We start from the raw sequence: 12,721 nt of genomic DNA on the forward strand, positions 1-12,721 counted from the left end.
AAATTCCTTGACCCAAAATGAAATAAAAACTCTAATGTATATTTCTAGTCATAGCCCAAACAAAGATAGTTACAGTTATTATGTATTTCCACATTTCTGATGTCATTACCTAGATGGGAAGTGATTTTGTTTGATATTATCTTACCAAAATTGTATGTTCCAAGATTCTGGGAATGAGTAGCAAAGTGACATATAATATGAATGTGAAAGTATTTTCTAGAGTGCCTTTAAAGATATGTGTTCTAGATCTAGCACTATTGCTAAGAATAGAAACAATAATAACTTTCTTCATTTGTATGGCTGTATTACAGGTATAGACAAGTCAATAGCTTTTCTTCCATGTGTCATTTGTATGTTACATTTAAGTACCAACTATAAAATAAAAATATGCACGCAGAGAGCATCCTTTTTAATTATAGTAGAATAATACTAGCAGAAGATAATAGGCAGTAATTTGTTTGCAAAGACTAGCACAAATGAATCCTAGATGATTACTTATAAATAAAATATTTCTCATTAAAAAGTATTGGTGAAGAATCTTGGTCCCTTATACGTCACAGGAAAAAAAAATCCTGCTAATTCAGTGAATACAGGATTTTGCTTTTTGATGATTTGTTATTACAATAACATCTCAAGAGGAGTCTTAAATCTAATTTGTCAGCTTGTCTGCACAGTTTATTTGTTTGCATTGCATTCTGGTATTCTTTGAAGTTAATTTTATTAAATGGTGTAAAATGCAAAAGGCAGCCTAAGCAATATATGAATAATAATTGGAAAAAGGATTTATATCTTATTAGTTGTTTCCAATTGTATGCATGATACATACTGTATTTGTTCAAAGAGATTGTCTTCTTACAGTGCATTTTTCAAGACATGGATTAATTATGTCAGATTTTCTGTGGCCACACTGGGACTGTGCAAATTGAGACACTGGTTGTATTTTCAGTGAATGCCTTGGTCCCCACTTGCTGAATTGGACTGCTTGTTGTTGTTCCTAAATTCTATCTCTACTCATTAAATGAGAGTTCACTTTTCTCTCATTCATTGAGAAGCAATAAACAGTGCATACTGAGTTCTCCTCTTAATCTTCAATTAAGGCATCCTAATGTTGTGTGCCATGACTTAAAAGGTGTGCCAGCATCCTCAAGAGTAGCTGATGCCACTGTCTACAACAGAATCTTTTTTAATTCGGTTGCAATTTGTGCTTTAAAAGGAATTGGTATCTGACCCACATGTCAAATCTATTTTAGGGCAAACAAAAATTTGTTGCTTCCTATAAATGCTGTATATAGAGCCATAAAGGATTTTCAGTGATGCAGGTTATGCACAGTTAATGAGGAAGCCACTTGAAGAGAACATGCTGGTTTTGTCAGCTAAAAGTAGCCCTATGAGTGCTGAGCTCTGTAACACTGCAAACTAGTACTTCTGCTTATAGTTCATAATTCCTGAAAAATTATTTAGAAAAATTTTATGTAACACACATTTAGGTGTTCAACAATTTTCAAAAAGGCCAGCATGTTTTACAAGTGTACTTATTGGTTAAAAGTCAGTATGTATACATAAATATATTTATACAAAATTATAACAGCCTATGTTAACTTTCTGAAGCAATCATCATTCAACAAATGGTTTCAAGGAACTCTGATATTCAAAGACGTTAAAAAATAATGACTGTGACAGTGATGTAGATCAGTATTTCCAAGGATAGCTATATATAATGCAGGAGAATTAGCCTTTAAAATTAGAATTGAGAAGAGTAACCACAGTGAACCCTTAAACACTGAAGTCAAGCTATAGGATCATGAAAGACATCACATGAAACTCTCTCCTGTGTTAATGTCACTGCTGTAGTTTCACATCTGTGTGAAACTGGTGCTCAGGTGAGTGGGTCTGGTCTCCTTTCTTACTGTGGTGCTATAAAGTAGTATTTGAAAAAGGATAGGTCTGGTCCCTGTTCATTGCTTATGCATTTTGCAGCAATGAAAATGAAAAGAACCACACTCAGAACATATGAAACCAGAGAGATTAATCCAGTGATCCCCAAGATACTTTATTTTGAGCAATGTGTCTGCAGTCACAGCATTTTGTCTGCCTTGTAGACATTTTATGTATACAAAATGGGCTACACAGGGCAGCACTTCAACCTCTCTGGTAGGAGAAAGGATTTAAACGGGTCTTACTGGGCATATAATTAACTAATTTACTCAACTTTTGCTATCTAGAATTTGAACTTCTAGTTTAAGTGGTTTAAGCTATCTGTAACACTTTTAATGCAGTATAGTATAATGAAGTAAACACACATCCAGACTCTATCCTAATGAACCAGTTCTTGCCATTTCAAACGAGGATGTAGGATTTTTAATTCCGAGCTTCTCTAGAAAAAGAAATAGCCAGAGTGATTTGCTTGAAATACTTTGTATTCATGACTTGGTGACTTAAAGCTCTCAACATTTCCCTATTCTTATTTTTGCAAATGACCGATCCCTCGTGTGGACAATTTTGAGGGAAAGTGTGTGCAATTTGTTGAAGATCACTCAAAAGGAGCAGATAATTCTTTCATGTGGGAATCATTTAATGCATTGTCAATAGCATTTCTACTCCTTACACTTTAGATGAAGAGTATTTGTCTCTGCAGAGACTAGGTTTGAGGAGCTTGTTTTAGTATCTTGATGTTGAAGTGCAGTTTTGTTGAGATTAGTTCTCTCCACACTATAAACCTGATTTGGAAATGTTCTTAAGTAAGAGCCCTGGCTGAGTAGTAGTCTCCAAAACCAATGCTATGCATAAATTGAAGTGTGTTCCTGAGTTGTGCCTGGGATTTGGTGTGACTGTCATTCTCTTTCCTCTGAATGGGAATGAAGTACATGGCAAAGTATAGAAATGTCAAAGTACCTCAGTTCTATACATCCTTCATCTTCATTCAAACTTAATCTGACTGGGAATAAGGCCAGGTACCCTGGGATTTTGCCTGCACATCTAAGGGTCCTTGTTAAAGCTGCATCTCTGTCCTGGCCTCTCCATATATCATCAGAGAAGAGAAAGATGATAGCTCATTGCTTTGATTGTTTTCTCCTGAGATAAAGAGACAATCAGTGCCCTTTACATTTCTCATCCAGGAAATGACATACCTAAGTAGATTTGCTGTCCCTGCAGAAAGGCAATGGTCTTGATCTTCTGATAAGATTTCGTAGATCTGTAAAATAAAAAGGAGTTTACAAAGCAGGTAGGAATATAGCCAGCTGAATGATGTTATGTACCAGATTGTTTTGCTTAGATTTTTTTTTTTACCTCACTATTTGTACAATATAAATAAACATCTTTGATCAAACAAAGTCAAAGGAATTTCACACACATAGAAATGAGGGAAGCTGTTCTATTTTCTGTAGCACAGATTGGTGGACTCAGGAGGACAACATTTGAAACAAATAGGATATATTTTCACATAAACTGCCAAATTCCTGTGGTTTATGTGAAACAGAATGTCCTTAACTCTGTTTATGGCAGATGGGAGCTCACCTGTCACTTACACACAGAGAATGAAAGTGGTGCTGAGACTGGGGCTCTTTCTTTTAATCTGGAAGGGGGAACTATATAGAGACAATTGTGCAGAAAAATTCTAGCGCTTGCTTTGTGTATGGTGCACAGTTAAGATGCTGTCCTTGTGGTTTCTTTTCTCGTTAGTCCCCTAAGACAAACACAACAAACTCTATTCAGCTTGGTGCAGGGTCGAGGTTTTTGCCAGTCGTAAAGAGACCAACACATCCCAAAGCAAAGGGGCCTGCATAGATTTAGGACAGTTAAAGATTTGATCTCCCCCATGTTCAGTTTAATTCCCAGTAGATACTAAACCATTCATGGATAAAGACTAAGGGCACAGATGGAAGTGTTGTCCTACACCACTGAGAGGGAGTAATTTATAAACCTTTGTACAAAAGTGTTGCTTTAAGTTTCTGTGCTGTCAGATGCCTGTGAAATTATTGTTCATGAAAGTAGTAGAACAATGTAAGTGATGATGACCTCCTAATTATGTGAAATGCTACTGGAATCACAGTGAAGCATTTTAAGAATCGAAAATATCTGGATGGTGGGGGATGTCTTTAAATGAGGAGGAAAAGACAACAAAAATAGCTCTTTTCCATTTTTAAGCAAAGTAGTTTAAAATTGTTTTAGTCTCCATAAATCCACACTAAATATAATTATGAAGAGATGATTTTCTAGACATCTGTACATTTTATTAATTGTATATTTACTTTGTAAAGCACTATATCTTTTTCAACAAGACACATTACAATTCATAATACAATTACTTGAAAGACCACTGATACGATTAGAATTAATGATTTGCTCAAATTCCTCACTAGAGTTCTCATAAATAAACTCAAACTATGTTCTCTTTAAAAAATTTCTTTTGTTATTTTATCTTTTAAAAATAGAGATTTGTTTTTACTATGATATGCCCTTTATGTTGAGACTAGAATTTTTAGTATGGAAGGAAGGGTCTTGTATGTCAGATCAACACTTCAGATAGAGTAGCAAATCCACAGATCATCAGTGGAAAAAAAAATCTTTCTTTTTTCTTTAAATACTAAATATAGATAAAGGAATTTCAGGGTAAATTTCACAAATGTAGTCTGACAGGTGTTATTCAAGCACCCACAAATTGTAACATATCTTTATGATTAAAGGAACATCTGACCACAAAACACTACATTTATTTAATTATGTACCATAGAGGTGTGAAAACTTGCCTTGAAAGGAGATCAGCTATTTCTAATACAATTTTCAATGATAACTACATTGACTTATTTGTGCATGATTTTTTATATTTTGGTTTGGTTTTTTCCCCCTTTAGGCTGTGCTTTGGAGGTACAAGTTTTCCCAGCTCAAAGGTTCTTCAGATGATGGGAAGAGCAAAATCAAATTTTTGTTCCAAAACCAAGATACTAAACAAATCGAAGCAAAGGTAAAAACAATACATTGTTTGTTTAAAGGCAATATACAATTTTCAAAGCAGCTAGGGGAGCGGGGAAGTATAGTAAACAAAGTTACTTGGAAATATTAGATTAACGCACAAAAAATGCAAAGAAAACTGATGAAATTGAAGAAAAGTGAACAAATTACTTTCATCCAGTTAGAAGTTTTTTGAAATGTGTAATTAGATTTAAAAATACTAAAATACATGATGTATGGTATATATGGGTTTAGGCATGTTTTCCAACTCTCCTCTTTGTCATTGTGATAAAGCTATCTGAGAGCTTGAATACCCTGTTTCTTGCCCTATAATTGTATCATGAAGAAATGATGAAAAATATATCCTTAAGTCAACCTGGGAGCAAAACTCAGCAAAGGTTAAAAATCTGTTTTTATTTCTCAGAGGAAAAAAAAACGTGTGGATTAAATACATCCAAGACTGAAGTGTCTGTACCCAGTGCAAAATCAGAAAAGTTGTATTTCCAGGCATGCTTTTGATCCAAGAGTTAATTGATGAAAATAGTAGCTGTGAGAGATTTAAGCTTACTACAATTTATGTCTTTTGAGAATACAGCCATTTACTGTCTCAATGTTTGTGAGCAGTGATCTTCCCAAGGTCTGCAATGGTTGTAACTGCCTTAGAGTCTGGGTCAAAGTTCTTTTTTGACTAGAATCTAAATTTTAGTATAAACCTAAACACTCTCTCATGCTGATATCTAAGCTTTGCTTTTAAAGCATTTACTATACTGCTTTTCCTGAGCATGTTGAAGGCAAAATTGCTGAATGAATGTGATAACAAAACAGTTCCATGAGCAAAAAGGAAATGGTTCAATAAATTGTCTGTAAGTGCTAAATATGTAGAGTATTATAAAATATGTAAAGAAAAAATGCATTGTTTTGGGGATAGTTATATGTTTAAATGCCAGTAGCTACATTAGGCATCTTTCTCCATGTCTCTTTATGCTTCATATTATTTTCAACCCAGCAGCTATTTACTTGATTTTGAGTGTTTTACTCAAATAAAGTACAGTAAAATAAAGGTATGTAAGAGTTCCCATTAAATTAACAGCAATAAAATGTGGGGACCACAGTTTTGATACCTTCATGTTCCGCTGCATCTCAAAGATAAATATTTTCTTATTTCTGATTTCCTTCAGAAATATTTTTAGTGGTGCAGAACTTTTTTCAGCTCTAATAAGACAATAAAGTTTAACCTAATGTCATGAGGATGATTTTCTCTTAATATTAAAATTTATCCTGCTGTTATGTACAGATGAAGGATGAAAGTCATCATTATTTTTCTAATATCTGTCTGCTATTGCTTTCATATTAACACATTATTTTAGCACTAACAAAAATTCATAGGAGTCCAAGAATGACTGTTGGGGTGTTTGGGGATTTTGGGGATTTTAGTTTCCTTTCTTTTTTTTAAACTGGTAAAATTAGAATGAATTTTTAATACTGAATTACATTAAAAAAAAACAACAAATAATAAAATACAGATTTTGAAAAAATAGGGTTTTTTAAAGCTTTAAATTATATCTGTCATATAAATCACTTGGAGATACGTGAGTATGTTGGACATACACAAGCCTTAGAGATATCCTGTGCCTTTATTGTACCTGTTATTATTTCCACTCAAATTGAGTTTTAGAAAATTCTACCAAACTTTTATTAAGGTAGAAATGCTACGTTACACCTTATGAAGTCAGGGTATTATACAAACCTGCTAACATGCTTATTAATATGCTGTCTTGTTTCCTGGTTGCTGCTCTTTACTATAAATTTAAACTTTCACATTACTCAATTTTGAAATAAGAATTTATTTATTTACTTTGTGAGCAAAGCATATCAACTACATGCAAAGATGTCAAGTTACATTCTCTTTGGAAGGTGCTGTGGCATTTATATTTATGCAATTCTATCTATTCCAATTTGTTTACATATTAAGTATGTTGCTTAATCTAAGAAATGTAGATAAATGTGTCTGTAAAATGAATGTGAAGATTCTGGGGTCATATATTTTCAACTTTGGCTACCTTGCAATTTTGTGGAAAGGCCCCTTCTGTATCCTTTAAATCTTTCATAGATTTAAAGCACTATTCATCGTAAGGAGAGGTGGAACAGTCTAGCCTCTATTTTCTTGCTTTACATTCCTGAGTCAGAAGTATAACTATTTGTGGAACTGTTGAGTCATTAAGAAATGTTAATCAGATTTTCAGAAATATTTTTAATGCCAGATTTCATGAATACTGTATGCAGACTTCATTTGAAATCAGAGGATGGAAATTTTGTAAAACATCTGTTAAAGGTTGTGATGAATATTCATGCTGCAGCATTTTCTTTATGATTCTATTATTTTTTTTCCTAAGTTATAATACACAGGGAATAATCAGAATGTGGTGAAAGCAGAACTCTGCAGGGATTAAAAACCAAAATTTGAGGAGCCATTGCAGCAATGTTTTAGGGCTCTTTACTTACTTATTCCCAAGCAGCAATGTGGAAGCAGGGCATAGCAGGTAACTTTCCAGACACCACAAATACTGTGTTCAGTTTTGGGCCACTCACTAAGAGAAAGACATTAAGGTGGTGAAGTGAGTCCAGAAAAGGCCAACAGAGCTGGTAAACGGTCTGGAACACAAGTCTGATGAGGAGCAACTGATGGAGCTGGGGTTGTCTAGCCTGGAGAAAAGGAGGCTCAGGAGGAATCTCATTGCTCTCTACAACTGCTTAAAAGGAGATTGTAGCCAGGTGGGGTCAGCCTGTTCTCATAAGCAGCAAGCAATTGGATTAAATGGCCTCAAGTTGCACCAGGGTAGGTATAGGTTGGATACTAGGAAAAATATATTCACCAGGAGGGTTATCAATAATTGGAACAGGCTGCTCAGGGAAGTGGCAGAATCACCACCCCCAAAGGGACAATCTAGATATGTAGAGGTAGCACCTGGGGACATGGTTTAGTAGTGGACTTGGCAGTACTGGATTAACCATTGGACTCAATAAACATCCTATTCAACCTAAATTATTCTATGTTTCTATATAATAGCTTCACAGAAAAATATGAGTTATCAAAACCCAAATTCTTCCCATCTTCCTTCATTTATAATGCAGAACATTTTGTGTATTTCATGCTTTCCCAGATGTGTGTGATTATGGCAAGTTGAACCTCTGTGATAATACCCTTTAGCTTTAGAACACTTATTCATGATCTGCAGAATCGAGTGTCAAAATGCTCATCTATTGAATTTTGATCCAAACTTAGACAAATTTGTTGTTGTTCTAGAAATGTGATCCAAATTGCAGATATACATTTCTTGGGAAAAAAATAAGTATGCATCCACATTTTAAATTTTATCATGCTATCTTCATAATTGTCCAGCACCTTGTCTGTATTCTGGTAGAATATACTGAGATACCAATGTAAATGTTAGCAAAATCTAGGAAAAATGCATTTTGGAGTAAAGTCAAGCACCCTGTACTGGTGGTTATCTGTTAGCTGTTGTTGTTGTTATTGTTGTTGTTGGGAAAAACACTTGCCACCAGAGTTTATATTCTTAAGTAAAAGAAAGTCCTTCACTGACACTGAAGAGCTAAGATTTTTATGATACTGTCAACATTTTTTATAGTGTGTTTCATGCCTGACTTAAAATGGCATGCCTTGAGACATACAGCTTGTGCTATGGATTTAGTTAGAATTTGACTTATTTCCCAGTATTGTTCTTTTCAGCTTTAAAATAATTTTAGGTATTTAAACATTTCAAATACTGCCTTTTTTTTTCCTGTAGAGACATTGTACTCATGCTTTTTTCTTTGGCTTCTCTCTAAGTGAAATTATGTTATTGTAAAGATATATTATGTAGAATAAAAGAAATGTGTCCTCATGGATTTAAGCAGTTCCAGTCTAAAAATCTGAAGAATAATTACCATAGGTCACAGCAGTGAGTCTATGGCAGGGGGCCTGAAAGCAAACACCTAACTTAGAAGGTATCTAAGGCAAGGTCTAAGTGGTTTCTGACAAGAAAACCACTTAAGGGTAGCATTAATCACTGATACCCCTTAGACATTCCAATCTGTAGGTTATTTCCCAGCTGTCACTCAGCAGGAGATATTGCACAATTTTGCTCAGTGAGACAAAATTTTTATGAGTGAGAGCTACAAAATAGAGCTGTCACCTTGACAGAATGTGGAGCCAATGTGTCCCTGTATTTGTTCTTACTGAGCTGTTTGGGTTAAAAAAAGAACTAACTTGGGTTAAAAAAAAAAAAAAAAAACAAAACCTAAGCACAGGAGGGCAAAACTTTCTCTGCATCTGTACGGCTTCCTATCTAGTTTCTTATCCGTTTACCTGTTTGTTTAGCTATAGTTTAATGATCTATTAGTGTCTCAATAGTGTCACAGCAGCTTCTGGAGGTGATACAAAATCTAAGGACTGTAATAAACTCAGTGGTGTGACCTTCAATATAATCTAAGTATTAGACATTTTGGACAAAACAGAAGAGCACCTTAAACCTTTAGGAGTTCCTGTTTTGACATAAACATATGCTTCCAAACATAGGAGTAAATGATGTGTATAAAAATCAGCATCTTATTACATTATTGAATTTTTACCAAGCTGGGAACTGAGGGTCTTTCTGTGCTTGATAAAACACGTATGACTCAAAAGCTGCACTTCAGTCTGTGCTTTCACCTCCCCAACTTGCAGCACAACAGTTCTCTCAGAAAAAGGCAAAGCCACATTGCTGTGCTGCATCAGGTGAGCTTTTGTTCACAGATTGGCTGAACTCCTAAGCTGAGCAGTACAAAACTGAAGTGGGTACAAAAATAAGTTTATCAAGATGAAGGTCCAGTCATCAAATATATCTATATATCAAATATATCTATTTGAATATGGAAAACCAAAGAAGGCACAAATATGGTATCAGCTAAGGAAGAAATTAAACTTCAAGGATTTCACATTATTCTCATTATTAATTAATACTATCTTAGTATTAATTAATGCCAATTAATAGTACTTGAAATTATGTTGTAAAGAAATGTAATCTAAATATCCTGAATGACTACTGATCACATTACTGTGAACAAAATACCCACTTTCTACTGTTGCAAGGTGACTTGATGGGTGCTTGCATCATTTTCCAGGCTGACATTTCTGCTCATTTCAAGTCTGCTCTCCAAAATGCAATTTTAAATTAATCCGTGTTCTTAGCCTTGAGGGTTTTTCAGTGAGCATCACAGTGCTTGTCACATTTAGAGTATCATCTTTAAATGGGTTATAAGTATACAGCCTTAAGATTTTTATAGAGTGATTGCTCAGTTGCAGTTTCTGAATTTTTGAATTCACATTTCTGACCTCTTTTGATTTCTGTGGTTCAGTTTTTAGTTTCCCCATGTCTTGCACATGGATTATTTGTCTAATATCTATTTTAGATCAGATACTATGCAAATTAGAGAGACCATGTAACTCCACTTTTGATGAACAAATGTCTTCTCATGTCAGCTGTTTATATATGGATGAAAGAGAAAAAATTTTTAAATATACCTAGGGTACTTCAAAACAAAATTGCTGGATTTTGTAAATGTATCATTTATGTAGTTGTTTCATACTACATAATATATGTATAATACAATGCAATAAGAGATTGTTGAGGTTTGTTGTTTTGGTTTTTTTTTTTTTTTGGGAAAACTCCCTTTTTTCTCCTTCTTTCTCTGTCTGTTCAATTGCAAAGACTTTCTTTGTGAAAGCTACTAGAATTCCAATATACCAATATACTTCTGACATTTTCAATGACTGCATCTTTCTCACGTGCCCTTTCGCCCACTTATGTTGTCCTCAGCAGGAAGTGCAGATGTTCCTTAACAATCTGGTGTAATGACAGCAATGTAAGGTGAGAGCAGTTTAATCAAAAGATAGCTTAGAAAGACAATTTGAAGACCAGAGGGTACACTGATACTCCTCAAAGAGTAGGGTCTTAGCTGAGCTGTACAGGCAACAGTCTGGAAATTGTAATAATAGTAAATTGTGTACTTCTGCATGGCCAAGTAGAAGTGGCTTAAATTAGGATTTCTTTGCTTTTTGGAGGATTCAGAGCATGTGACTTTCCCTACTGGTATCAACTTCAAGGGCTTAATTGCATATTTTTTCAGGTTTCTTAGAGTTTGTCTGTTCACTTGAAACTTCATCTGTCCCATGTGTGCAGTACACACTACCCTGCCTAGAGGAAAGTGTATTCAGACAAAAATATGGCAGAGGACAAAGTGTGTACAGAAACAACCAGGGTGGCTGGGGGTGCACAAGGGTCTGTGGGTTCCCCTCTGTCTGCTGGCAGCAGTGCCAACCTGGAGACGCCTAAAAGGGCAAGTTCCCAGCAGAGGTGAGGGCATGTTTTTCCTGTCAGCAGCCCTACATGGAGTCGTATCTGTTTGTTAAGGTTTATTGTGATTAGGCTGACCTGCCTGAAAAGTGTAGTTCCTGATGATAATGTCTTGTTCCCATCAATCAGGCTTCTGGGAACTGAGTTGCAGCCATTAATCAGACCCGCTTGTACTTGCCACATACCAGTCAGCCTACTGTGCTTCAAGGTGCTTTAATTTCTAGTTAAAAATGCATGTCTTCATTGGAAATAATAACTGAGCATTTGCTGATTTCTCAGTGCTGTTCTTTGCAGTCAAGGTAATTTCCATGTTGTGTCATTACAGTTGATAACAGTTATCAAGTTGGAACATCCAGAGGATGTTCTGTTGCCTCACCCATTTCCCTTGATGGTCAATTGAGCAGTGGATACTCCTGATGTGTTACTATTGCAGAAAGCTGTGATAACTCTTGGAAATAATTATACTCATGCTCTGTGAAAATTCAGTGTCCAGTAATTATGATAGCAACAACATTATCTAATTGACTTGAACAATTCTCCAACTGTAGCATTTGTTTTAATATGGTTATCTTGTTGAGACATAGGGGGAATTGCAGTCTTTCTACAGATAATACATGCAATTGATATTAAAAATATTTCACAGTTCCACTGAATATTTATTCCCTTACCTAAAGCTTAGGGTGTGTTTTTATAGTACTAAAAAGGTAAAAAAATAAATTAATGAAATGAAGTTAACTGAAAAGCAACTTAATTCCAATGACTCATAGTTGTTATTCTGAAATAGTTTCCATAATTCCTTGTTTCCTCATCTGTGAATGACCATTGTTTTCTTATTTATGATAAATTTTTTTTATTTTAAAATTTAAGGGAGGAAAAATCCGCATTGATGGAGTGATAAAATTTCCATCCTCTTTGGGTTTAAAACTGAGAATGTCTCTAAATGGATTAGTCTTTTATATAGACACAGCTGGCAGGTTTGTGAAACTTGGCATAAATTTTTTCTTCTTTATTGAAAATTGGTCATCAGGGGAGTTTGAAGAACCTCATGGGCTGTCATCAGTTTGTTTCTGAGCATGTCTGAAGGAGATGTGCTGAGGCTGCAGGAGACCTGAACAAAGCTTCACCCATTCAGTACATCACTGGACACTGCACATCCAGCTGTCTGCTTTCACGCTGCTGTCCCTCACCCATGAGGGCTTTGTGAATGTCCCCATGTATTCTGTGAAGCAGTGTCTTCCAGGAAATCTCAAGAGGCAGAAAATTGCAGGTTGATGTCCTTTGAGAGATTTAGCAATTTTTGTTGAATTTACAACATTTTCAATATTCTTCTAAACAAATGAGCAAAACCCTGGCACTATACAGCCTGGTAATACCAATGC

The 12,721-nt window shown here is 35.1% G+C and overlaps 1 protein-coding gene across 5 annotated transcripts in view; it reads left to right on the forward strand.

The window, feature by feature from the left end:
* The window catches only part of SNTG1 (syntrophin gamma 1), a 320,666-nt gene that overhangs the window by 300,656 nt on the left and 7,289 nt on the right, over positions 1-12,721 (forward strand). For all 5 annotated transcript variants that reach the window (XM_063168615.1, XM_063168607.1, XM_063168586.1 and 2 more), the window contains one exon: positions 4,853-4,963. In XM_063168615.1, coding sequence (XP_063024685.1) covers positions 4,853-4,963 — 111 coding nt within the window. The remainder of the gene's footprint in view (positions 1-4,852; positions 4,964-12,721) is intronic.

Source organism: Melospiza melodia, chromosome 1 (assembly GCF_035770615.1).
Source record: "Melospiza melodia melodia isolate bMelMel2 chromosome 1, bMelMel2.pri, whole genome shotgun sequence".
NCBI lineage: Eukaryota > Metazoa > Chordata > Aves > Passeriformes > Passerellidae > Melospiza > Melospiza melodia.